The sequence below is a fragment of the Quercus suber genome, unplaced genomic scaffold, assembly GCF_002906115.3.
Source record: "Quercus suber isolate HL8 unplaced genomic scaffold, Cork oak 2.0 scaffold_55, whole genome shotgun sequence".
Lineage (NCBI taxonomy): Eukaryota > Viridiplantae > Streptophyta > Magnoliopsida > Fagales > Fagaceae > Quercus > Quercus suber.
The window spans coordinates 1283713-1309745 of record NW_027069520.1 but is presented as its reverse complement, the minus strand read 5'-3'; the positions used below and the strand labels follow the sequence as shown (position 1 = coordinate 1309745).

Genomic DNA, 26033 nt, shown 5'->3' with positions numbered 1-26033 from the left:
TTTTTGTGATATTAGCTAGCATGACAACTTGTAATCTTGTTTTTATTTTTATATTTTTCTCTGGGCAACTTCTGGTATGAATGGCTGCAAATCTGCAACTTTGGTCATTGAGTAATGGGTGGTTGATGGATTAGTTCTTTTAGCAATTTCATAATATATATGTCAGGGTTATGCTTTTCCAAAAGTTTATGGAAGTTACATTTTTAAATCGAGTCGTAAACTAAATGTCTAAATCCATCTTTAAAAGGTTAAATTATATTTTTGGTTCTTAATATTTGGTGTAGGTTGATATTGGTCCTTCAAAATCCATAGTCATCTCTTCTTGAAATGCAATAAATGTAATAGTTTTTGTGATGCAAAATCAACAATCAAAATGTTAAATTTTGAGAAAATCTGTACCTTTTGTGGAAATGAATGGATTAGTGCTTTTAGCAATTTCATAATATATATGTCAGGGTTATGCTTTTCCAAAAGTTTATGGAAGTTACATTTTTAAATCAAGTCGTAAACTAAATGTCTAAATCCATCTTTAAATGGTTAAATTATATTTTTGGTTCTTAATATTTGGTGTAGGTTGATATTGGTCCTTCAAAATCCATAGTCATCTCTCCTTGAAATGCAACAAATGTAATAGTTTTTGTGATGCAAAATCAACAATCAAAATGTTCAATTTTGAGAAAATCTGTACCTTTTGTGGGAATGAATGGCCGTTAAGGAAGATCCATGCAGTGCAAGTTGCATTTTTTGACAGTTGGGTAGGAGGAGCTAAAAACCTTCAAGCAAGACACGGCTAATTTAGTTTTTTTGGCCTAAGGTACATAATTATTAAAGCTAAGCGAGCATTTGAGCTTAAAAGTTTAACCGTTGAATTGCTTATTCTTTATACTCTTAATACACATGTCAAATTTTGTGTCAATTATATATTATTTATTATGTGATCTATAAACTTATCTTTTATACATAATTTTAAACTACAAAGACTTGCAATTTAAACAATTTATTGATGACATAGCTATTGATTCTTAGTTTTTTAGAAATTTTGTAAGCATGAAAGATATAAAAAGAATATGTAATCAAATATGATGGATTTGTCAAAATTCACATCTAATAAAAAGATATTAGATAAGGTTGTAGCCTAAGGCTACAGTAAATTTTATAACTAAATTTTGTCCATATATATTCTACCATAAAAGAAAATATAATATATCAAGATTCTAACGAAGGGTTTAAATATAAAATGAAATTACAAAAGGTTTAAATATAAAATGAAATTACAATTCAATTATGAAATATATATTAGAATGTGACAAAATATTATAGTGCCACCAGCAACGATTAACAGGACACTTCGGACCACACTTAAGGGGATCTCATTTGTCATTCCTGAGTCCTGACACACCAATCAGGCTTGTTGACCAGGATAATGTGAACGGAGCTTATAAGCTTGATTTTCCTTCATTTGCCTTAAGCATAAGCTTGTTGACCAGGGTAGTGATGAGTGGCCAGTACACAGTAGATGTAACAAGTGGGATGCAATTTCTCGCTCCACTGTACAGGTTGGTTTTTTACAGGGGTTTAGCCTGTTAAATAATCTTAGAAAAAAGTTTTGACAACTAATTGTTTATGGAGCAAATGCTAATAAATTTCTTTCAACTGTTTGAGTAATAATTCTTAAAATTTCTATAAGAATTTGAGCTTCTTAGAAGTGACAGAAATGCTGGTGTACTTCTATTGTTAATGATGGTTTTTGTGTGGTTTAGTTGCATTTCTTGTGTTAAACTCTTCAGTTTTTATGAACAGCAATCCTTATTTCCCTGGACAATGTTGGAGTGTGAAACATTAGAACCTAAAATCTTGATAGATGGTATCTAGGCCAAGAAACTTGTATGTAAATTATCAATTTGGAAGAAAATGGACAGAGATGGCTGCACCTGGGAATGTTTTATATTGTGTTGCCCTCAAGTATGTCTAAAAACTTAAGAACTCTTTCTCTCTTGCTAGTGCGTGCACATACTTACTAATGCAGGGCAACTTAGGCTTCCCACCTAGATTAGTCCTACTGTAGAACCCTAGGCTTCCCACCTAAGGTGTTTGGAATCACCACCAAACAAATACAATGCACTCTTTGCAAATAATCTCAATAATAATAATAATAATAAAAATAGTTTGTAAAGTACAAAAAGAACCATCTGGAGTTTTATATACAGCTTTCAGGAATTACAATGATAAAGATAAACTCTCTTAAACAAATCCTAAACAATCTCAAATACTAATACGATAATCCTAACAATCTCAAATACTAATCCAATACTAAAGATAAACCCAAATAAAGATAACATAAATGATAAAGATAATCTTCATATATGTGCCATCATGTGGTGTCCGCACCAACTCCCTTGGGGTGGGAGAAACTCGACCCTGTCGAGTAAAGCTCATAAGGATCAAGTGACATCAGAATAAACTCCATCAAGCCACAAGCTCACTGGGTTAGCATGGTGCCTCCGTCAACGCTCATATGTGCGGGTGATAGGAGGTAGAGATGAGGTGGTAGCAAGTGTATCCAAGTAAGCCTCTAAAAGAGTGGGATCAAGCTGTTGCAACTCCTCTCTGGTGATCCATGTACAATCAAAATCAGGCCGTCCTCGCCAGCGAACCAAGAAGCGCTGAACTATTCCATCCATAGTGAAAAGAGACTACTCATCCAAAATAACATCAATAATATCTTTATGTGCCTTTTGGAAACAAGATGGTGTAGGGCTAGGGACAGGGTTAGCCAAAGAAGAAGAGGGAGGATCATCAAAGGGTCATAGGGAATAACTGCTGGACCTTTAAAAGCAATTAAACTAGCAATATTAAAAGTAGAACTAATACCATAATCTGAAGGTATATTAATCACATAAGCATTAGGTCCAAGTTTCTTTAATACCTTGAATAGGCCAGCACTGTGGGCCTGCAATTTCTGAATGGTTCCTGAAGGATACCGTTCAGGCCTGATACGAATCATAACATAATCTCCTACATCAAAGTCTAAATGATGTCAATGTAAATCAACCTGAGTCTTATACTTAAGATTACTAGCATGAATTTGTTTGTTGATCTCTTTATGCAGCTCATGCATGTGACTAGCAATCTACTACAGACACAGAAACCCTATCATGTGAGGACATTGGGAGAAGGTCTAAAGGTCTCCTATGTGTATAACCTTGAACAACTTCAAATGGGATCATACCTATGAACCTATTGACTGAGTTATTGTATGCAAATTAGGCTATAAGGAGTATAGATTCCCAAGTCTTACCATTCTCACCTATGAGACACCTCAAAAGATTTCCTAGACTCCTATTGACAACCTTAGTTTGAGGATGGTATGCTGTGGAGAATTTCAACTTTGTTCCCATCATGTGCAAAAGGGTCTTCCAAAAATAGCTCATGAATTTAACGTCCCTATCTTACACAATTGTTTTAGGTAACCCATACAAACTTAACAATCTCATCAAAGAAAATCTTGGCTGCCTTGGATGCATCAGAAGTCTTAGAATATGGAAGAAAGTGAGCCATCTTAGAGAACCGGTCTACCACTACAAGGATGGAATCAAACTTCCTAAGGGTACAGGAGAGACCTAGTATAAAGTCCATGCTAATATCCTCCCAAGGATGGTGTGGAATTGGTAGAGCCGTAGAGGAGTGTAAAGGCTAGTATTTTGCTTGCAATTCTTAGCTAGTTGACATTGACGACATTGATCAATTATCTTGGCAACATCCCTCTTAAGACTTGGCCAATAGAACTACCTCTCTACCTCTTCAATTGTCTTATCATGTCCAAAATGTCCTAAAAGTCCTCCCACGTGCGCTTCCCAAACCAAAAAGTCTCTAACTGATGTGCAGGGGATACAAAGCTTATTGGTTTTAAACAAGTAGCCATCTCAGAGGATAAAATCATCAACAACTTGAAGATGCTCAGTCCTAAGTGTAGTGTACACTTCTCCAAAATTTGGGCAAGATTCATACTCCCTTTGCAACTTCTCAAACCCTATGAATTTTGTGCTAATCACAGAAAGTAAGGTGACTCGGCGACTCAAAGTGTCAGCTACCTTATTTTCAACAATAGATTTATGTCTCAAAACAAAAGAGAATCTTTGCAAAAACTCAACCCAAGGGACATGTCGAGCATTTAATTTCTTTTGGGAATTGATGTCGGAGAGCATCATGATTAGAATAAATGACAAACTCATGGGGTGTCAAATAATGGCTCCAATATCTTAAAGCTTGTACCATAGCATAGAGTTCTTTGTCATATGTTGAATACTTCTTCTTAGCCTCATTTAATTTCTCATTAAAGTAAGCTATAAAGTGACAATCTTGGCTAAGAACTCCTCCTATGCCTACACTAGATGCATCACATTCCACTTCAAAGACCTTATCAAATTCTGGTAGATGTATCACCAGTGCTTTTGTCATTTTCTTCTTGATTTCTTGAAACGCTTTACTAGCAGCATTTGCTCTAATACCAAGTTGATGCAGGACAACCTAGGCTTCCCACCTAGATTAGTCCTATTGTAGAACCCTAGGCGTCCCATCTAAGGTGTTTGGAATCACCACCAAACAAATACAATGCAATCTCTGCAAATAATCTCAATAATAATAATAATAGTCTGTAAAGTACAAAAGGAACCATATGGAGCTTTATATACAGCTTCCAGGAATCACAATGGTAAAGATAAATTCTCCTAAACAAATCCTAAATAATCTCAAATACTATTACGATAATCGTAACAATCTCAAATACTAATCCAATACTAAAGATAAACCCAAATAAAGATAACATAAATGATAAAGATAATTTCCACAGATGTGCCATTATGTGGTGTCTGCACCACTTACACACTAATTTAATTCTTCTTTTGTTGGCACCTTCAAGGATCAGAACAAATCTACAATATCAATATTAAGAAGAAACTCAAAGATGCTTTTCACTTTGCTGGTGGCATTCTTTGCTCTGATTACATTTCTAGCTAAGCTTTGTTGTTGATTGGTGAGAAATATGATGCCAAACTGTGACGGCTTTGTCTAGCTCTATTGCAGATGGGATGTTAGTGTTGGATATGTTTGTGAGACATATTTAGTTTAGGTGTGAAAACTTTTGTTAGTACAAAATTTTCTTGTCTGAAGGACAACTATTTCTTTTTTGTTTTAAAGAAAAAGTTTATTGGGGTTCCACCTATTTGTTGTTGTTTATGTCACTGGTTATCCATCATCTTTTCTTGTTTTAAAGTTTCATTAATTATGATTAACTAGGAAGTTGCTTGCACGATGTGCGGATAATACTATAGAAGCTTTTATGTAAGATGATTTTGAAAAATGTAGTACATATATTATAACACAAATGGTGGATATTTTCATTGCTAAAATCACGTACAGTTATTGCTAAAACTTCAGACCAAGTAGGCATATTTTGTTTCCTACCATCAGTTGATCATGAACCCAATTAACTACAAGCATATGTTGTACATATCAGACTTGTTGAACCTATCACTTTTCATATGAAATTTCTAACCAAGGCATTGATCTCATCAAGCATCCTCAATAATATTTTAAATATATATAGTAATGTCAAGGTCACATAGTGAGTCATGTCTAGGCAAAGCACTTAGCCCATTATCAATCTCTTGGTGCATTTTCAAATAATAATAATAATAATAATAATAATAATAATAAAAAAACTCTTTGGCTATGCAAAATGGGTTTTTCTCTAAAATATTATAGTGCCACCAGCAACGATTAACAGGACACTTCGGACCACACTTAAGGGGATCTCATTTGTCATTCCTGAGTCCTGACACACCAATCAGGCTTGTTGACCAGGATAATGTGAACGGAGCTTATAAGCTTGATTTTCCTTCATTTGCCTTAAGCATAAGCTTGTTGACCAGGGTAGTGATGAGTGGCCAGTACACAGTAGATGTAACAAGTGGGATGCAATTTCTCGCTCCACTGTACAGGTTGGTTTTTTACAGGGGTTTAGCCTGTTAAATAATCTTAGAAAAAAGTTTTGACAACTAATTGTTTATGGAGCAAATGCTAATAAATTTCTTTCAACTGTTTGAGTAATAATTCTTAAAATTTCTATAAGAATTTGAGCTTCTTAGAAGTGACAGAAATGCTGGTGTACTTTATTGTTAATGATGGTTTTTGCGTGGTTTAGTTGCATTTCTTGTGTTAAACTCTTTAGTTTTTATGAACAGCAATCCTTATTTCCCTGGACAATGTTGGAGTGTGAAACATTAGAACCTAAAATCTTGATAGATGGTATCTAGGCCAAGAAACTTGTATGTAAATTATCAATTTGGAAGAAAATGGACGGAGATGGCTGCACCTGGGAATGTTTTATATTGTGTTGCCCTCAAGTATGTCTAAAAACTTAAGAACTCTTTCTCTCTTGCTAGTGCATGCACATACTTACTGATGCAGGACAACTTAGCTTCCCACCTAGATTAGTCCTACTGTAGAACCCTAGGCTTCCCACCTAAGGTATTTGGAATCACCACCAAACAAATACAATGCACTCTTTGCAAATAATCTCAATAATAATAATAATAATAGTCTGTAAAGTACAAAAAGAACCATCTGGAGCTTTATATACAGCTTCCAGGAATTACAATGATAAAGATAAACTCTCTTAAACAAATCTTAAACAATCTCAAATACTAATACGATAATCCTAACAATCTCAAATACTAATCCAATACTAAAGATAAACCCAAATAAAGATAACATAATTGATAAAGATATTCTCCATATATGTGCCATCATGTGGTGTCTGCACCAACTCCCCTGGGGTGGGAGAAACTCGACCCTGTCGAGTAAAGCTCATAAGGATCAAGTGACATCAGAATAAACTCCATCAAGCCACAAGCTCACTGGGTCAGCATGGCGCCTCTGTCGATGCTTATATGTGCGGGTGATAGGAGGTAGAGATGAGGTGGTAGCAAGTGTATCCAAGTAAGCCTCTAAAAGAGTGGGATCAAGCTGTTGCAACTCCTCTTTGGTGATCCATGTACAATCAGAATCAGGCTGCCCTCGCCAGTGAACCAAGAAGCACTGAACTATTCCATCCATAGTGAAAAGAGACTACTCATCCAAAACAACATCAATAATATCTTTATGTGCCTTTTGGAAACAAGATGGTGTAGGGCTAGGGACAGGTTTAGCCAAAGAAGAAGAGGGAGGATCATCAAAGGGTCATAGGGAATAACTGCTGGACCTTTAAAAGCAATTAAACCAGTAATATTACAAGTAGAACTAATACCATAATCTGAAGGTATATTAATCACATAAGCATTAGGTCCAAGTTTCTTTAATACCTTGAATAGGCCAGCACTGCGGGCCTGCAGTTTCTTAACTGTTCTTGAAGGATACCGTTCAGGCCTGATACGAATCATAACATAATCTCCTACATCAAAGTCTAAATGGCGTCGATGTAAATCAACCTGAGTCTTATACTTAAGATTACTAGCATGAATTCATTTGTTGATCTCTTTATGCAGCTCATGCATGTGACTAGCAATCTACTGCAGACACAGAAACCCTATCATGTGAGGACATTGGGAGAAGGTCTAAAGGTCTCCTAGGTATATAACCTTGAACAACTTCAAATGGGCTCATACCTATGGACCTATTGACTGAGTTATTGTATGCAAATTAGGCTATAGGGAGTATAGATTCCCAAGTCTTACCATTCTCACCTATGAGACACCTCAAAAGATTTCCTAGACTCTTATTGACAACCTCAATTTGAGGATGGTATGCTGTGGAGAATTTCAACTTTGTTCCCATCATGTGCCAAAGGGTCTTCCAAAAATAGCTTATGAATTTAACATCCCTATCTGACACAATTGTTTCAGGTAACCCATACAACTTAACAATCTCATCAAAGAAAATCTTGGCTACCTTGGATGCATCAGAAGTCTTAGCGTATGGAAGAAAGTGAGCCATCTTAGAGAACCAGTCTACCACTACAAGGATGGAATCAAACTTCCTAAGGGTACGGGGGAGACCTAGTATAAAGTCCATGCTAATATCCTCCCAAGGACGGTGTGGAATTGGTAGAGGAGTGTAAAGGCCAGTATTTTGCTTGCAATTCTTAGCTAGTTGACATTGACGACATTGATCAATTATCTTGGCAACATCCCTCTTAAGACTTGGCCAATAGAACTACCTCTCTACCTCTTCAATTGTCTTATCACATCCAAAATGTCCTGAAAAGTCCTCCCACGTGCACTTCCCAAACCAAAAAGTCTCTAACTGATGTGCAGGGGATACAAAGCTTATTGGTTTTAAACAAGTAGCCATCTTAGAGGATAAAATCATCAACAACCTGAAGATGCTCAGTCCTAAGTGTAGTGTACACTTCTCCAAAATCTGGGCAAGATTCATACTCCCCTTGCAACTTCTCAAACCCTATGACTTTTGTGCTAATCACAGAAAGTAAGGTGACTCGGCGACTCAAAGTGTTAGCTACCTTATTCTCAACAACAGATTTATGTCTCAAAACAAAAGAGAATCTTTGCAAAAACTCAACCCAAGGGACATGTCGAACATTTAATTTCTTTTGGGAATTGATGTGGCGGCGGAGAGCATCATGATTAGAATAAATGACAAATTCATGGGGTGTCAAATAATGGCAACAATATCTTAAAGCTTGTACCATAGCATAGAGTTCTTTGTCATATGTTGAATACTTTTTCTTAGTCTCATTTAATTTCTCACTAAAGTAAGCTATAAAGTGACAATCTTGGCTAAGAACTCCTCCTATGCCTACACCAGATGCATCACATTCCACTTCAAAGACCTTATCAAATTTTGATAGGCGCATCACCGGTGCTTTTGTCATTTTCTTCTTGATTTCTTGAAATGCTTTACTAGCAGCATTTGCTTTGATACCAAGTTGATGCAGGACAACCTAGGCTTCCCACCTAGATTAGTCCTATTGTAGAACCCTAGGCGTCCCACCTAAGGTGTTTGGAATTACCACCAAAAAAATACAATGCAATCTCTGCAAATAATCTGAATAATTTATATATTACTAAAAGCTGAAGCGTAGCATTTATTGCTGCTAAGCTCTTGTTGCGCCACCTCATCGCCACATCATTGGCCACGTAATTATTATTTTTCTTATTTATTTTTTAATCTTATTTTTTAACAAAAAAAAAAATATATCTATATATTACTAAAAGCTGAAGCGTAGCATTTATTGCTACTGAGCTCCTATTGCGCCACCTCATTGCCCCATCATTGGCCACGTAATTATTATTTTTCTTATTTATTTTTTAATCTTATTTTTTAACAAAAAAATATAAATGGGTTATTGACTTTACATATTCATCTTGGGCAGTTTTAACATTACATATAATTTTGTCTTTACATATTCATCTACTTTAATTTATAATTTATTTTTTATTCCTATTTTTTTACCAAAAAAATTAATAGATTATTGACTTTATACAATCAATTTATTATTATTATTATTTTAAAAAAAAAAAAACAATCACTTGCATTTGAAGCCCCCGTAATCGTTGCATAAAATCTTTAAAAAAATATTTTGAAAAAATATAATCTATAATCTACTATAAAAGTTGAATCCTTAGAACTAATTGATGCACAAAATGGTAACACGTGTCATTTTATTGAAACATAAGTGAATGTCATTCTATTCTCTTTCTTTTCTCCAGCTCATCTTTCTTCAAATTGATTAAAAATTTGGCGTTTTAGATTTTCATCCCAAAATGATGGCATTTCAAATTAATTGGAAAAAAAATAAAAATAAAATTTGGCGTTGCAGATTACAACCGTCACCTACACTGCACTCAAAGCGTTTTAGATACTTTTACTCCCTCACCCTTTCCACTTCTCAATTAAATTTGAGTTCTCACGCCCAGGTGCAACACAAAACCCACCTAAATTAGCTCTCTTGGCCTCCCTCTACGCTTATTTAAAAGGGGAATATCAATGCTTTTTGTGGAGCTTCGGGGTCACACAAGTAAGCTCCCGCTAATTCTCTACACATGTAGGACCATTATTGGTTGTTCAGGGGAATTGAGTACTGCTTACACCCTCAAGTATTTGGAACAGGCTAGATGTGCACGGTGCCTTCATATCAACATCTCTCATATTCCTCATAAGTCAAATTGGAAAGCATGTAGAATTTTTTTGGAATGCAACCAAGAGAGGTGACCAGGTTCTTGCTTCTTTCAGAATTTGTAGTTCTTATCCGCGAAGTTTAGGGCACTATAATACTCCTCAAGGTACAGGTCTCACTGTCTTTTTTTCCTATCTTCTTTGACATTATACAGCAACATATCATACACAAACTTGACACAGATATATAAACCATCTAAGACTAAGAGCATTGGATTTTCATTCAAAGGTTTGTTAGTTTTAGACAATTTCTCATCATCCTATCATATTCAATCTGAAAATGATTGTTATGTTTTTAGCTGCATGCTTTTTTAATTTCAATAAGACAAAAATATAATTTTGCTTGATGAGCCACTTGCTAAAAATAACCTCTTTTATGGACTCATGATCAAAATGTGAGATTTATAAATAGACTTGATGAATCATTATCACATTTAGTCTAATGCATGAACTAACATTATTACATATTCTCCATTGAAAGAAAGAAAAAAAAAGAAGTTATTTGTGTTTTGTATTTAGCTTAATGGTTTGTTAATTTTTTTTTTTTTTTAATTATAACTTTCATTGTTACATTCGAAATTTGTACCCCATTGCGAAATCCTTCTATAGAAATATAACATTGTAACATGTTCTCTTTTGTTTACCTCAGTGACATTGCTATCACGTTATTTGTTGATTACTTAATTATTGCCATTATTGTTTTGTTAGATGGTTCAATTGTTGAATTATTATTATTCTATTATAGGTTAAAGCATCTAGCTATCTAATTTATGTTGGTTTCAGAGCTTAAACAAACAACAATCTTATCTTGATAAATCTCTCAATGATCATATGCAGCAAAAAAACAATTTAAATTTTGCCAATAGGCGAAGGCAGATCACATGTTGGATTGAATTGGAGAGAAGTAACTGGAAAATTTGTGTCTAAAAGCAGCTACCACCAGTTATAAGGAGATTAATTCATATAATATGAGTACTCCACGTGATTTGAGAAATTTAACTAGATAACCGAATAGTTTTTAATTCTTATATTGTTTGGATTTGTAATGTTTCACCCATAAATAAGTAATTAAGTTTTCATGATTATTATTGAAATCTGTTTGGTGATTTCAACAAATGTATAACATAGTTTATGTATACATAGTTTATGTAAATTCATTTCACTAATACAATTAACATGAAACTATATATGTCACATATCGTGTGGTGGAAAAATTACTAATAATCTAAATCTATATTGTAGGGACTCAGTTTTAGAAAAGTTCCCCAACAATACATTTTTAGAGAGTGGACCGAAAGTTTAGGCCCTAACAGACTAGCAACGGAATACAAATCACTTCTTTTTCATTCAAGGAGAGTGAGCCCAGTTTACAACTAATGTTAGCTCCTCGGACTCGTCCGAGGAGACCCCTCTCCCTGATACTAACATCCCCCCTCAGTTCCTCTATGGCATTCTTTTGAATCCTCAAAAAAGAAGAAGACCCCTTCGTTCCTTTTGTCGCCTTTCTTATATCCTTCCTCTTTCTCCCATCTTCTCCTTCCTCTGTTGATCATCCATTGGTCTCCGCTCTGACCCTCCGTCCCATCAGAGGTCTTATCCGTACTCAAGTGGCTCACCATGATCGATGTTGCCCTGCCAAGGGGTTCCATCCCCATTAATGCGGCCAGGAGGGTTAGGTGAGTGCATTCAATGCGGAGGTGATAGCTCACCTAAGGCTTGTTCCTTCGCCGTGCTCCTGTCGCCGGCGTGTGGCATTGGGTCCTCTCCTCCTCGGATATTCAAGGAGTCCTTTGGGGTGGTCCTCGTGTTTTTCCGAGGTCTCGGATGCCCGAGGACAGGGTCATCCTCGGATATGCTCCTCGGAGGTTGGTCTTCGCGCTTTCATCCTCAGACCCATCTAGCATCCTCGGCGTGGGCCATTTGGGCCCGGCTTGGAGTGGGCCAAGGCTACCCGATATTCTGGCCTCACAATAGCCCCTCAAAATCTTGCTGCACGCATCCTCGGGCGGGGAGAAGGATTTTGACATCTTCGGCCTTACCTCCCGTAAGTACTGGGGTCTATTCATCTGCCCAAGGCACGTCGTTGACGTTTCGGAGTGCGTAACGTGCCCGTCATTAAATTCAGGCGACTCTGTGCTCCCCACGTCTAATGAGGCTTTACCAATCCAACGGTGGAGGTTTGTCTCGCATTTATGGGCGGGAAAACCCGCATGGCTCCTAGATTTGGGGTATAAATACCCATACGAACCGCTTCTTCCTGTTCCTTATTCGTAATCAAGAATTCTTGTGCGTCCTTCTTGAGTTCAGCCACACTCTCACTTACATCTCCAGTACAAAAAGCCTGTCCGAGAAGCTCCTCCTCTTTCCAGTAAGTCGCTCTATCCCTCTCTGAGCTCTCTTTCTCTTTACCCTTTCTCTTCTTTCACCTGTTCTTTTTTAGTTCCTTTAGGCGTCAACTGGGATGGGTAGGTTTAAGAAATATGTCGATATTGAGGAGGCGATGGAGAAATTTATCGCCGACTACAGAATTCCTGGCAATGTAGGTCTAAGATATTCTGAGGACGGGGATTGGCGCCTACACAGACAGGAGGGCGAGGTAGTAATTCCTATTGTCGCCTTCCTTGAAGGGGGGATGACGATCCCCATGGGGCCGGTGATGAGGGACTACCTCACGCACTTCCGGTTTGGCCCTTACCCAGTGTGGGATAAACGTCTTTAGGATTCTGGGCTGTGTGGACGCCCTAAATGAGAAGATGGGGCTAAGGTTGACCCACCATGACGTGAACTAGTGCTACAACCTCCAGCTCCTTAAAGGCAAGTCTTATTACTTGAAGACGAGGGACGACAGGGTGCGGCTCATTCAGTGCCTCCCTAAGTCCAGCAAGGGGCTCAACGAGGATTTCCTCATCGTGTCAGGGGAGTGGCACGATGGCCTTCACTGCCCAACAACAGAGGGAATACCAAGTGGGGCAGTGGGAAATAGGAGGGGTTTCAAGTTCTCGTCTTTTTTCTTCCCCCTTTTTTTTTTACTAATGTGGTGGTGCTTTCTGTTTGCAGACCCGCAAGCTTTTGAGAGTCACTTCCATTTGGTCAACCGGGAAGATTTGCAGAAGGTGCTGAGGGCGTCGATTTATATAAACGAGGACGACAATCAAGTTAGGGCCGCCCACATAATCTTGGGGTATAAACCTGTCCAGAAATCATTCCCGGTTCCAAAGCACGTCATCCTAGCCAACGATCCTCGGCTTCAGAGGATTACTGTGACCGAGGACGGATTTCAGTTCCCCGAGGGGCCCTCCGAACCAGAAGTCGTCGCTGTAGCCGTCCCTTCTTTTTCCCAAGCATTTGCCGAGGCTGTCGAGGAGGATACAGAGCGGGAGGAGGACGTGTTCGATGTTTTTGCCCAGCTTGATCAGTCCGAGGACCCTCCCTGGGACTTGGGTGACCCCCGTTTGACCGAAGCGGACTTCCTCGCTTCAGAAGCTCTTTCCCCGCCAACGATGGGTTACAAGAGGAAGCCCACCACCAGCTTGATGGACCTGATTAAAGGCCAACCGGGGAAGTCCCAACAGAAGCTTCCCCCTCCTCTTCTGAAGACTAGGTCGACTTCCGCTCAACAGAAGCCTCCTCCTCCTCCTCCTCCTCCTTCCCAGACGAGCCTGCCTTCTGGGTCCGTGCCTGCCGACCCCAAGAAGAAGAAGGATAAGGGCAAGAGGCCTGTGGAGGATAGGACGGTGTCCCCGCAGGAGGAGGACAGCCTTCTGAGGCTGTCCAAGCAGCTTAAGATAGGCGGCAAGAGCCAGGACAGGCAGGTCGTCGACACCATGCCCGAGGCTCAGGCTTGGCTCCCAGCCCCGATGCTCCATAGGGAGCCCCTGAAGGATGACGCCTCCCTCAGGGACTTCAATGAGGGCGAAGGTGCGCATGTGGCTGACGCGCTGGAGAGGTGCCTGCTGCTCCCGGCGGACATGGCCGAGCTGAACTCTATGAGGAGTAAGCAGGTCTTCCTCAGCCTTAAGCGGTATCTGGGGATGGTAAGGACTGTAACTTCGACTCCCTTTCCTTTGCTCCTTTTCCCCCTATTTTCTTCTGAATTGGGCTCATAGTGCATTGGCTACTCTTGCAGGCTGTCCAGGCCATCTATAGGTTGGAGGGGGCGGCCAACGACCAGGGGAAGGCCTTCGACCAGGAGCGTGATTGGCGCTTTCAGGCAACCCGGGCTCTGAAGAACTCCGAGGCTGACCTCGCCAATGCCCGAGAGGACTTGAAGGCGATGACCAGGGCTCGGGACAGTGCAGTGTCTGGTCTTGAGGGTGCCCAGAATCAGGCCAAAGAGCAGACAAAGTGCCTGGGCGAGGCGGAGGAGCAGCTGCAGATCGCGAGGGATCTGATTGCAGACTTGCAGGCTAAGGTGACTGCGGCCGAGGAGGCCTAGAGGGAGGCAGAGTGGGCCAGAGATCAGGCTCGGCGGGCTAAGGACGAGGCGAACTTTGGCAGGGAGATGGCCCTAACTGCCAAGGACGCGGTTGAGACCGCAGCCTACGCTGAGGGGGTGGCTGAGGTAGAGGCCCTCTATAAAGCTCAAGTCCCGGGGGTATGTAGGCAATACTGCTCCCAGGTCTGGGTTGAGGCCCTCACTCAAGCTGGGGTGGAGGCCTCGTCCGACCTGTGGAAGGCAGAGAGAGTGTACTACCCCCCTGCTATCCGCGAGGTCGTCCCCGATGGTGCTAAGGCTGGGGAGATTGTTGAGGAGGTGGGGGCTGCTGAACTAAGGAAGCATCCGAGCGAGGAGGTGCCCCGAGCGATAGTTGAGGTCCCTTCCGATGCTCTGATTCCCACCACCGAGGGGGCAGCCGTTCTCACCGTGCCCTTGCAGGGCATCCCATTAGGCTAGGGCTCGGAGGACCCAGAGGTTGCCCTTGTCCAGCCTGAGCAGAAGGAGTAGACTCCCTGGCGCCTTGGTTTATCCCGCTTTTGCCGCTCGCTTGACCCTTGTCTATGCCTTTGTCATTTTATTTTATTTTGTTATTCTTCTCTCTTCTATTTTTATGTAAGGTGGCTCTTGCCACACGACCTCTGTGGACACTTTGTTGTAATGAGAGTTTAATTTCCCTCTTTTCTACAGTGGATAAAATTTGTAAATAAATGTGGTACAAATAAACAAATGTAAGATTTGTCAAGCAAGATGAGGTTTGACAAAACAAAAGAAGTTTATCTTCATCTTGTGATAATGACGAAGACACAATAGCTATTGATGAGGGTAATTTTTATCTTCACCTTGTGATCATGATGAAGATGCAACAACTAACAATCTATTATGATATGGCACATCAAAGGAAAAAATCAATAAATCAACCAAAGAATTAAACATACTAAGGACACAAACAAAAAAAAGAACTCTCACTAAAGTAACGATGTGGCTCAAGCCACAACAAACCTTGAAATGTAAATTGATAGGAATAAAAACCTAGACACTATAACACTTCACAACAAAAGATTGAGTAATTTAAAAAATGGAAAAAAATTGAATCTAAATTAAGTCAAATCAATGTCAATACCATGTAATTAAGGAAACATTTTTTTTTTCACATTAAATTCAATAAAGAAAATTGAGTATAGCACATACACAACACTTGGAATTAGTGAAAAGTAAAAACGGAGATAAAGGGAAATATATATTAAATGAGTAATGCTACAAATACAAACTATTTTACAACATTTTTACAAACTGCTGATGTGGCTTTAGTATTTTCCAAATAGTTATTGTAAATTTAATTGAATTGTTTTTACTTTTTAGTCTTTGTATACTAATTTAAAAATATACTTATATAGACTTGAGGTTGAATTGTACTATTGTTGGGAATATTACACAAAGTAATAATGGAAGAACAAGATTAACAGAAAAGACAAAAGAAAATAGACAACTTGGAGGCACTATATCATTTTCCTTAGACAATATTTGCCTCTCACACTTTTGTTGCTAAAGGGTTATTGCAAATTTGTCTCTAGGATACAACCAAATTGTTGGGTTCTACAGATAGCAATTCTGGAGAATGGCCACAGTATTTCTTGTGTTTCTTGTGTTTCTCTCCAACTTTTGATTTTGTGAAATTAGTTTTTCAAGAGAACATAAGCCTCTATTTATATCCATAGGGTTATGTTTCATGAAAAGGCACGTATGGAGAGTTAGTTATTTATTTAAGTGAACATAAGCTTGTTTCACGAAAAGGCACATATGGAGAGTTAGTTATTTTTTAAGTGAACATAAGTCTGTTTCATGAAAAGGTACGTATGAAGAGTTAGTTATTTTTTCATAATACAGTTATCAAAGATTGAAACCTCTTCAACCTTTCTGAATAGTCACTAGAAAATTCTGCAGAAAATTCTATAAAATTCCAGAAAATTCAGATTTCAAATTTTCACTTAAAAAATTTCAGAACTTGAATTTTCACTTTATGAAACCATATTCTCCAAACTCAACTATCATTATTACAACCTATCCTTATATATACCTATATATACAACAACTATAAGTTTAGAAATATGTTTATATGATGTTAAATTATTATTTGTAATTTATTGATAAAATAAACAATCTATCCACAGTAACAATTCATAGATTTGTGAAGAGCTAAAACATATTAGTCATGATTATATATATAGGAGAAAAAAACAAGTTAATCAAGTAGGTTATGAACAAAATCAAACTTGTTTCACAAGAAAATTACTCAAGCTTGAACAATGTAATCTTGTTTAGTAATAAGCCCCGAGCTCATCTTGTGTTCGAAGTAAAATTAAATGAATAAGTCTAAGCTTTTAATATAATTAGCTTAGCTCAACTTTTTTACTTTTTTACTTTTTTTTTTTGAAAAACCAGACATAAGCAAGGCTTAGCTCAACTTTTTTACAATTGTTGATGATATGTTAGTTTTAATTTTGGCTTCATCATCTAAGATGTTAAAAGTGATAATTGTCTTTTTTAAATCTTGATTGAAACTTGAAAGTAGAATACATTCTGTTTCTGTTAGCATTTGCTTTCAAATTCTCCTTATATAAGCAAATTATCATATCCCTAAAATGAAAAATATGGCTTTCAGGAAAAGCAAAAATTATTAGAAAGATTTTCTGTTGGTCATTGAGAAGATTTCGAAGCTCTATGACCAAAAAAAAAAAAAAAAATCAAAATCAAAATCATATCGGAGATGGCAGAACAAAAGTACTTCCCTTCATTTGACATGACTTAGAGCATTCATAGCAATGCTCTCAAAATCGATAAAAAGCTATTTTATAGCTCCAAACACACAAAACCCACATCAATGTTGCTAAACTTAAAAAAATTTACCAACTTGTTACAGTGAACTACTAATAGTTGCAGCTCATTATAGCAAGTTGCTACCAATATTATATTATTTTCTCTTTATTCTCTCATTATTAAATTAGTTTCTCTCTCTCTCTCTCTCTCTCTCTCTCTCTCTCAAGTCTTTCCGTGTGTTCTCTCATTCTCAATCTCAAGTCTGTTCTCTTATTCACTATGTTCTCTCCTCTATTGCTTCCTCTCCTCTCTCAGCAAAATGGTGATAAATGGGTTGTAGCTCAGTGTGTGGCATGGAGTTTTGGATTCGTGGTTAAGATCATGGTTGTTCCTGCGCTTTGGATTCATAGGTTTGGTGGGTGGTGGAGTTTTGGATTCAGTTGAGATCGACGTTGGTTTTTTGGATTTGATTGAGATCAGCTTTGGAGTTTTGGATTTCAGCGTTACTAGGTTCATGGGTTTGGTGGGTGGTGGAGGTTGTTTGTGTAGGTTTCTAGGGTTGTTTGGTGGAGACGGTGGGTTGTGGTGGTGGCTAATGGTGCTTGAGAGAGATGGAGAGAGGGATAGAGTAAGCGAAGAGGATAAGAGAGGAGAGAGAGAGAGAGAGAGAGAGGAGGTGGAAAGGATGAGAGAGAGGTTAGGGTGATATGAATTTGTAGGGTTTTTTATATTTATTTTATTGGTTTGTTTACATTATTTTAATGTGTTATATGTTAAAATAAAATTTTTTGATGTTAGGTGTATTGTAAAGTGGGTTATTAAAATAAATAAAGTGGCTTTTTGAGTTGCTAAAAGCTACATATTTTAGAAGATTTGATGTGAATGCTCTTATTATGTCATGTGTTGGGCTTGGGCCTTTAGGGAAAAAATTGTTGAGCTAATCACAGTGGCATTAAAGCACTAGACACCAAAAGATCACTCACACCAAGTTTCTAAATGCCAAACAATTTGGCATGGATGAACAGTACCATTCCAAATTTGGAACGGTACAGACATAAATGCTAAAAAAAATAACTTTTTTATTCTCTCCTCACAAGCATCTACTCTCCCTTTCTCTCAGTCCTCTATCTCTCACTCTCTCTCTTCCTTTCTCACTCTCAAACATGCCACCAACTGTCCCATCGCCGACCTTGCCACGCCATGTTGTTGAGCTCCATGTTGTCCACTATTCAAATTTGGGTTTATATATATATATATATATATAATTTTAGATTTTGGGTTTTTCTTTTTCTTTATATTTTGGTGATGAGGTTTTTTAGTTATGTTTTGCAACAATTTTTTTATTTGAGTTGGGTTTTGTGAAGGCTTGTGGTGATGGTGGTGATGGGTTTTGGGTTTGGTGGTGATGGGTTTTGGGTTTGATGGTGATGGTGGTATTGGTGATGGTTGTGTTTGATGGTGATGGCTAAACTTTCCCCACCGATGACACCAAATTGATGAAACCAAAAATCATTAGATGAATCACTCATCCAATCTTGAGCTTTTGACGGGCTTTGAAGATTTGCAAGAATAAAAAAAGCTAATTGAAGAGCCTCGGTAGGGAAGTCTCTAATGCTTGAGTCAGTATCAGCCCATATATTTTGCATATAGATTGTATTTTTTAGTCTTTTACGGACATACCTTAACAAGTGAGACGTATTCTCCCTTTTATAGTTGATTTGGGTAGTTGTTGTACATAATTGGAGGCGATATTATTACCCATGTATAACATCGTATTGATGAGAGTTTAAGGCCGACGAGTAATGGTTGGCTTTTAATATGTTGAATGTGCATGAATGGTTTTAGCTTTTCCTTTAATGCAAGGTCGTCCATTAAAATGGACGACCTCATTGATTTTTCTGGACTCATCAAGATGCAACCATTCTCTTCTATTTCCATCCTCTTTTGGAACACGTGTTTAGTTGGGATTATCTACCACCATGGTTTTAAAAACTGATATGGTCAAAGAATCGGAAAAGGGACTAGTTATTGGTTTTATGGTCCAACCAAGGTTGAACTAATGGTCAAACCAATAACATAATAAATAATTTTAAAATTATAAAAATAGATACATGATAAATCATTATATTTGGTATATCCTATTCTAATATTTTATTATTTAAATAATTTTTTTCTAACCTATAAAGGACTAACACTTTTTTTGTTGGGTCGTAATACAACTCTTTTTTTTTTTTTTTTTTTTTATAGAGAATTTCAACCTATGACATCCATTTTTGATGACAACTCTTTATTATCAGACCAAGACACCAATCAATTTTTGGTGTAGGTGGGGATTGAAATCCAAATCTTTTATTCAATTATTTGAGATTTTACCAATTGTGCAAAGTGGAACCAGTGGCAGCTCTAGGAATTTTTTTGAAGGTGGTCATTAAGAAGCATAAATTACACAATTTAATAAAAAGAGAAATTCATATATTGACAACAACAACCACAAAATACGCAACTAAATTGATACTACATCTTTGTCTATACTATATTCAAACCATCTTCTATTTTCATACCATTCGAAACTAAATCAACGAGTCTTTCCAAAAAAATTTGTTGGAGGGTATTTATCAAGACTAGGTTGACAAGGGCCTTTTTGTAAATAAAATATTCTTAATTTCATCATGATTATTAGGATGATAAGATGATATATTTTCTCGTAGAAGATTTGAATGATGATTGTCTAAGTTAAAGTCAACACAAATTCACAATGATGATAGTCTAAGTTAAAGTCCATGAATTCGCTCAGAAGATGAAGATGAGTCTTGGACAGGAGTTGAGTCTTGAATATGTGGTTTCCTTATCAAATATTTGACCATAATACTAGCAAAAGAACTAACAATAAACTATAAGTTTATTTGAAATATTTTTTCTTAATACAATAAATGTATTAATTATTGTTGTTTAGTTGTTTCATTATTTTTTTTTACTGACCACTAGTAGTCTAGCACACACCCCGCTGCTTAGTCTGCTACTACACACCCCCTACTTTGCATAATGTAAAGACTAAAAATACAGTCTCATCGAATTTTATTTCCATTTAACAATAAATATAAAAAAATTTAGATAGTTGTCACGTTTCAAAACAATGTTGAAAAGTAACGTCTCGAGTATCTAAAACTTGAGTTCCATGATAAAAATCGAGTTTTTAAGTCTCGCTTTGTAAGCGGAATGCTGTGACGTGGAAAAAAATTCAAGTAAAAATCGAGTTTTAAAGACTCGAGTTCCGAAAACGCCGCTATAGGGACTTAAAAACGTCACTATAGAGCTACAGGGCTCACTGTATGACACTTAGAAAAAAAATTTGTAGGAAAACACTGCTATAGGGCTATAAAACGTCACTATAGAGCTTAAAAACGCCACTATAGAGTTCCTTGAACTTAGCATGGGGACTTATAAATTTTGTTTTGCAGAAAAACCCCGCTATAGGGCTTTAAAACGTCACTATAGGATTTAAAAACGCCACTATAGGGGTAATCGCACTAAAAATTATTTTGCATAGAACTCGAGTTTTTAAAACTCGAGATTTGTGTGGCATTTTCACCAGTAAAACACTCGCAAAGCGAGTCTTTAAGACTCGATTTTTAATATGGATCTCGAGTTTCTAAAACTCGAGATACTATTTTTCTTAATTTTTAAACATGTTGCCTAACTTACTATTTACTCCCTCCACACAGAGCCATTCTGCCCATTCTCCCAGTCTCATCCACTCGGCTCACCCCTACTGCCAAACATCGTTTAATTTTTTTTTTTTTTTTGGTCTTTTATAATGTCTTGTTCATTAATGAGCACTAGTCTAGTCTACTACCACAATTTTACCCAATCCATGCCCCACGGCCCCATCCACCCTGACCCCCCCACTCAAGAGACAAGAGCCAAAGAACACAATTACATACGCTTACACAAAAGTTAAAAGATGAGAGCCTAAGTCTAAAGTCCCAAGTCAGAGGATAGTGGTGGGTGAAGTTAAAGAAATATAAAAACAACTTTTTTGACTCTTTTTTTGGATTTTTTTATTTTTTTGTTTTTTTTCCAACTTTATGTCATTCTTTCTAGCTTTGTAAGCTTTGGAGCCAACTTCATAACGAGAGAAAAAAAAACATTAAAATAAATTGTGGGGCTATTTTTATATATTTTTCTTTTATTTATCAAATTTTTTTATTAAATAAGATCATTAGAAAAATGTTAACAAGCACAGAAAAAAACATTAACAACACACAAAACGACAAACCACAAAGTCAAATAAAGGCAAAGTTGTTCAATATTTAGTTACTGTTGTGCTTTTCAGTATTTACTATTTAGTTTCTGATGAATCAGAATTTTCAGTTCCCAAAAAAAAAAAAAAAAAAAAAAAAAAAAAAAAACAACAGTTTACATGCTGTAGTGTTTTGTCATAGTTTAGTACTTGTTGGCCCGCTCACAACCAAACCCAAAGAAAGAAGTGAAAGATTTGGGGTTGGTGTTTACTTTTTAAGTAGTTTAAAAAGTCTTTCTTGTGTCTTGACTTTTCACAATTTTATCTGCCGACACGTAAAATGTGTCGGACAAAAGTTTGTCTGTATGGTTGCCACAAGAGGCCAACATATTCTACTCCCAAGAAGGTGTGGTTTATAGAACCAGTCCAAAAGAAAATGAGAACTAGGCCGAAGAAGGTGTGCGTTTATAGAATACATTAATCCATATAATCTTCCAACAGATTGTCACAAAGCATCATATCAAAAAGGAACAAATCAAACATGGAAGACATGTTGTTGCTATACTCTTCCCTCTCTCTTCTTCTCCTCCTTGCAGTAGCTTTCAAGTTCTTGCTTCAAACAAGAACAAAACACAAACACCTCCCACCAAGCCCACCTTCTCTACCAATTCTAGGCCATCTCCATCTCATTAAGAAACCCCTCCATCGTACTTTCCACCACTTTTCACAAAAATATGGTAACATCTTCTCTCTACAATTTGGGTCTCAACTTGTGGTCATTGTATCATCCCCATCTGCGGTTGAAGAATGCTTCACAAAAAACGATATTATTTTAGCCAACCGTCCTCGCTTATTAGTAGGCAAGCACTTAGGCTACAACCACACCGCCGTGTCAACAGCTTCTTATGGAGACCATTGGCGCAACCTTCGCCGCATCAGTGCCTTAGAAATCTTCTCAACAAATCGTCTCAACATGTTTCTAGGCATCCGAAGAGATGAAGTGAAGCACTTGCTACGCAAACTATCACGCAACTCGTGCCAAGGTTTTGCTAAGGTAGAGTTGAAATCTATGTTCTTGGAGCTGACATATAACATCATAATGAGGATGGTGGCAGGGAAGAGATACTACGGGGAGGACGTGAAAGGCGAGGAAGAAGCAAGGCAATTCAGGGGGATAATGAAAGAGATAGCAGGGGCAGGAGGAGTCTCAAATCCACAAGAGTTTGTGCCCTTGTTGCAATGGATTGATCATGGGCGTTTGGAGAAAAGATTGATGAAATTGGCCAACAAGACTGATGATTTCTTGCAAGGTCTTATTGATGAGAAGATGAGTAAGGAAGAGAAGGGGAACACTATGATTGATCATCTGCTTTCTTTGCAAAAATCACAGCCCGAATACTACACGGATCAAATTATCAAAGGGCTTATACTGGTATGTGTAGTTTAAAGACGATGAAAATATATTGGATTGATCAACTATAAGGGAAATTTTGTAATCAAATAAACAAATCTGACCCAGTTGTTTATTTGACAAGTTAGGATAAAACATGTATAACACGAATTTGAAGTCAACCGCAAGTCAACCTCGTAGTCTTGATGATTTCTAAGCAAGAAGTTGTTTATGTAATTATATTCTTCTCACTATCTCTATATTTTTTTAAGAACAAGATTCTCTTGCAAGGTTGAGACTTGAGACTCTGATTTCACATATACAGTATAGAGAGTTATAGGTCGGTTAAAATTTCAAATTTTGTGGTACTCATTAATCTTTAATCATATCATATTAATTATTTTTCTTTTTCTTTTTCTTTTTCCCAAATATAAATTTTATTTTTACCATCTTGAGGTAAGCTAAGGTTGGGGTAAGTCTTTTGTCTAGTGCTCTTCCATACTCACCAGACGAAACACTAGACCAATACATGTCTTATCCCTATCTCTAAGGCTATCATAAAACTACCAGTCAATTCAACTCAGTGGTATTTTATTAGGATCCTTTGTCAAAATGCCAGTAATCAATTCACAAAAATAAATATTAGCTATCAATCCATTTTTTTACTTTTATATTCTTGTTGTGATTTGAGAACTTATTGAATGTATAATAAGCAGGTCTTGTTAATTGCGGGGACTGGCACATCAGCGGTGACAATAGAGTGGGCAATGTCCAATTTGCTCAATCATTCTCAGGTGTTGAAGAATGCTAGAGTTGAGTTGGATAATCAAATTGGACAAGAAAAATTACTCAATGAACCGGATGTCTCTAAATTGCACTATCTACAAAATATAATCTTGGAGACTCTTAGATTGTATCCTGCAGCCCCATTGCTTTTACCCCACATGTCCTCTGAAGATTGTACAATTGGAGGATATAATGTTCCACGTGAGACAATGTTATTGGTTAATGCATGGGCCATACATAGAGACCCCAATATATGGCATGATGCAACTAGTTTTAAGCCTGAGAGGTTTGAAAATGGAGAGAGTGACGTGAACAAGTTAATGCCATTTGGACTGGGAAGGAGGGCTTGTCCTGGGGCTAGTCTTGCCCAACGTACAATAGGCTTGACATTGGGGTCATTAATTCAGTGCTTTGAGTGGGAAAAGATTAATGAGGAAGAAGTTGACATGGTTGAAGGTAATGGGATCACCATGCCCAAAGCCGTGGCATTGGAGGCCATGTGCAGAGGTCGCCCAATTATAACTAAGGTTCTTTCTATGTCTGAGGATGAGTTTTTAGCAATGTTCTTGAGGTTTGCAAGAATAGCATAGCTATATTTGCAGAGACTAATTTAACATTAGTTAGTAAATGTTATTGTAATATGTAAGTACATTGCTAGTATTTATATTGTATTATTGTATCTGTATATTTTTAACTTTTTAACTTTTTTTTGTATTATTTTTAGCTTGCCCTATATAATAATTTATATTAGCACATTTGCTTTCCTACTATTTTATGTGACATTATCGTAAACTTGTTTACAGTTGTTAATTTAATAGGGTATTCAAATAAATAAAAATTGGGAAATGATGTCATTTAATTGAACTTTTTATGGGATAAACATATTCATTTGTTGTTTTCTATTTTTTTGGGGCAAATTACAACTTAATTATTTGTGGTTTGGCTAAAATTTAAGTTGTCTACCTGTGATTTAAAATTTGACACTTTACCTACCTGAGGTTTAACCAAAATTTCAGTTGCCTATAGGCAACTTAAACCATAGATAAGTAACTACTTGTGGTTTGAAATTCCATGATGCAAATGTTCCGATGGATATTGATCTTATTTAATCTTTTTTTTTTTTTTTAGAGGAGAGAGACATAAAAGTTAAGCAAAATTACATATTTAGTTCTATTTTTAATAGAGGTGGGTTATAGAAATCTAACTGAGTTAACCTCAGGTGGGTAAAGTGTCAAATTTCAAACCATAGGTAAGCAACTTAAATTTCAACCAAACCATAGGTGTGTAAATTGTAATTTGCCTATTTTTTAAAATACATTTTCAATTGACTAAGATCTTAATTTCCTAGTTTCAATCATTTTTAGTTGTATCACTATATTGTGTCATTTAGACGAATATCAACTGACGCGTAATAACTATACATGGATCTAATTTTGAATGAGGGGGTTATTTTTAATTTAGAGAAATTATATTAATAAGCCCAAAGTTTTTACATTGTTTCATATTTTTATTTATCAATAAAAGTACAACACTTATGAAATCGTTTCATTTTTTTTTTTTTTTGAGAAACCAGCTTGACACTTTATTGAAATTAGTTTGCCAAATTGGCTACATCTTGTTGAACAATTGTAAATAATGGATCAGGGACTCCCTCTATCCAAACTACATAGCTTGCGACATTAATGGAATATCTTGCTAGACTATGTGCTAATCTATTGCCATCTCTTCTACAATGAGAGTATAGCAATTTTGCATAACAATTGGAAAAAACCATGGCATCATGAAGCAAAGGCTCCACTGAAGCTATAGAGTGACCACCTCCTTTAAGTGAATTTATTATCAGTTCTGAATCACCTTCAAGTACAGCCTATGTAATGCCTATTTCCTCTCCAAACTCTAGAGCCCGAGCTGCTATTGCTTCAATCTCGATGGGCTGAAGAGCAGGTGCAATGGTTTGAGCAAGAGAGGCAATAATAGCTCCCGTGTGATCATGAATATCCACCCCAATCCCACTCTTATTTTCCTGCCTGAAAATTGCACCGTCGAAATTTATTTTGAAACTTCTCGCATCAGGTGGTTTCCACTTCGTTCTCTGTTGTGGAATGGTTGTTGGTTTGGCTAGGATTGTAGCGTTGAACTCCTCTAATTTTTCCTTCGCCTGGGCTTCAATC

At 37.1% G+C, this 26033-nt stretch overlaps 2 protein-coding genes across 2 annotated transcripts; one reads left to right on the top strand and one right to left on the bottom strand.

Moving 5' to 3' along the window:
- Nucleotides 1-8350: 8350 nt before the first annotated feature.
- On the bottom strand, nucleotides 8351-8890 carry LOC112011667 (uncharacterized). Its single transcript, XM_024044031.1, has one exon. It carries the CDS (start codon nucleotides 8888-8890, stop codon nucleotides 8351-8353), a length of 540 nt encoding a protein of 179 aa, XP_023899799.1.
- Nucleotides 8891-22050: 13160 nt separating this feature from the next.
- On the top strand, nucleotides 22051-24556 carry LOC112015862 (cytochrome P450 81E8). The gene is made up of 2 exons (XM_065772212.1): nucleotides 22051-23118; nucleotides 23793-24556. Exons 1-2 carry the CDS (start codon nucleotides 22228-22230, stop codon nucleotides 24450-24452), a joined length of 1551 nt encoding a protein of 516 aa, XP_065628284.1. The 5' UTR covers nucleotides 22051-22227; the 3' UTR covers nucleotides 24453-24556.
- The last annotated feature ends 1477 nt before the right edge of the window (nucleotides 24557-26033 follow it).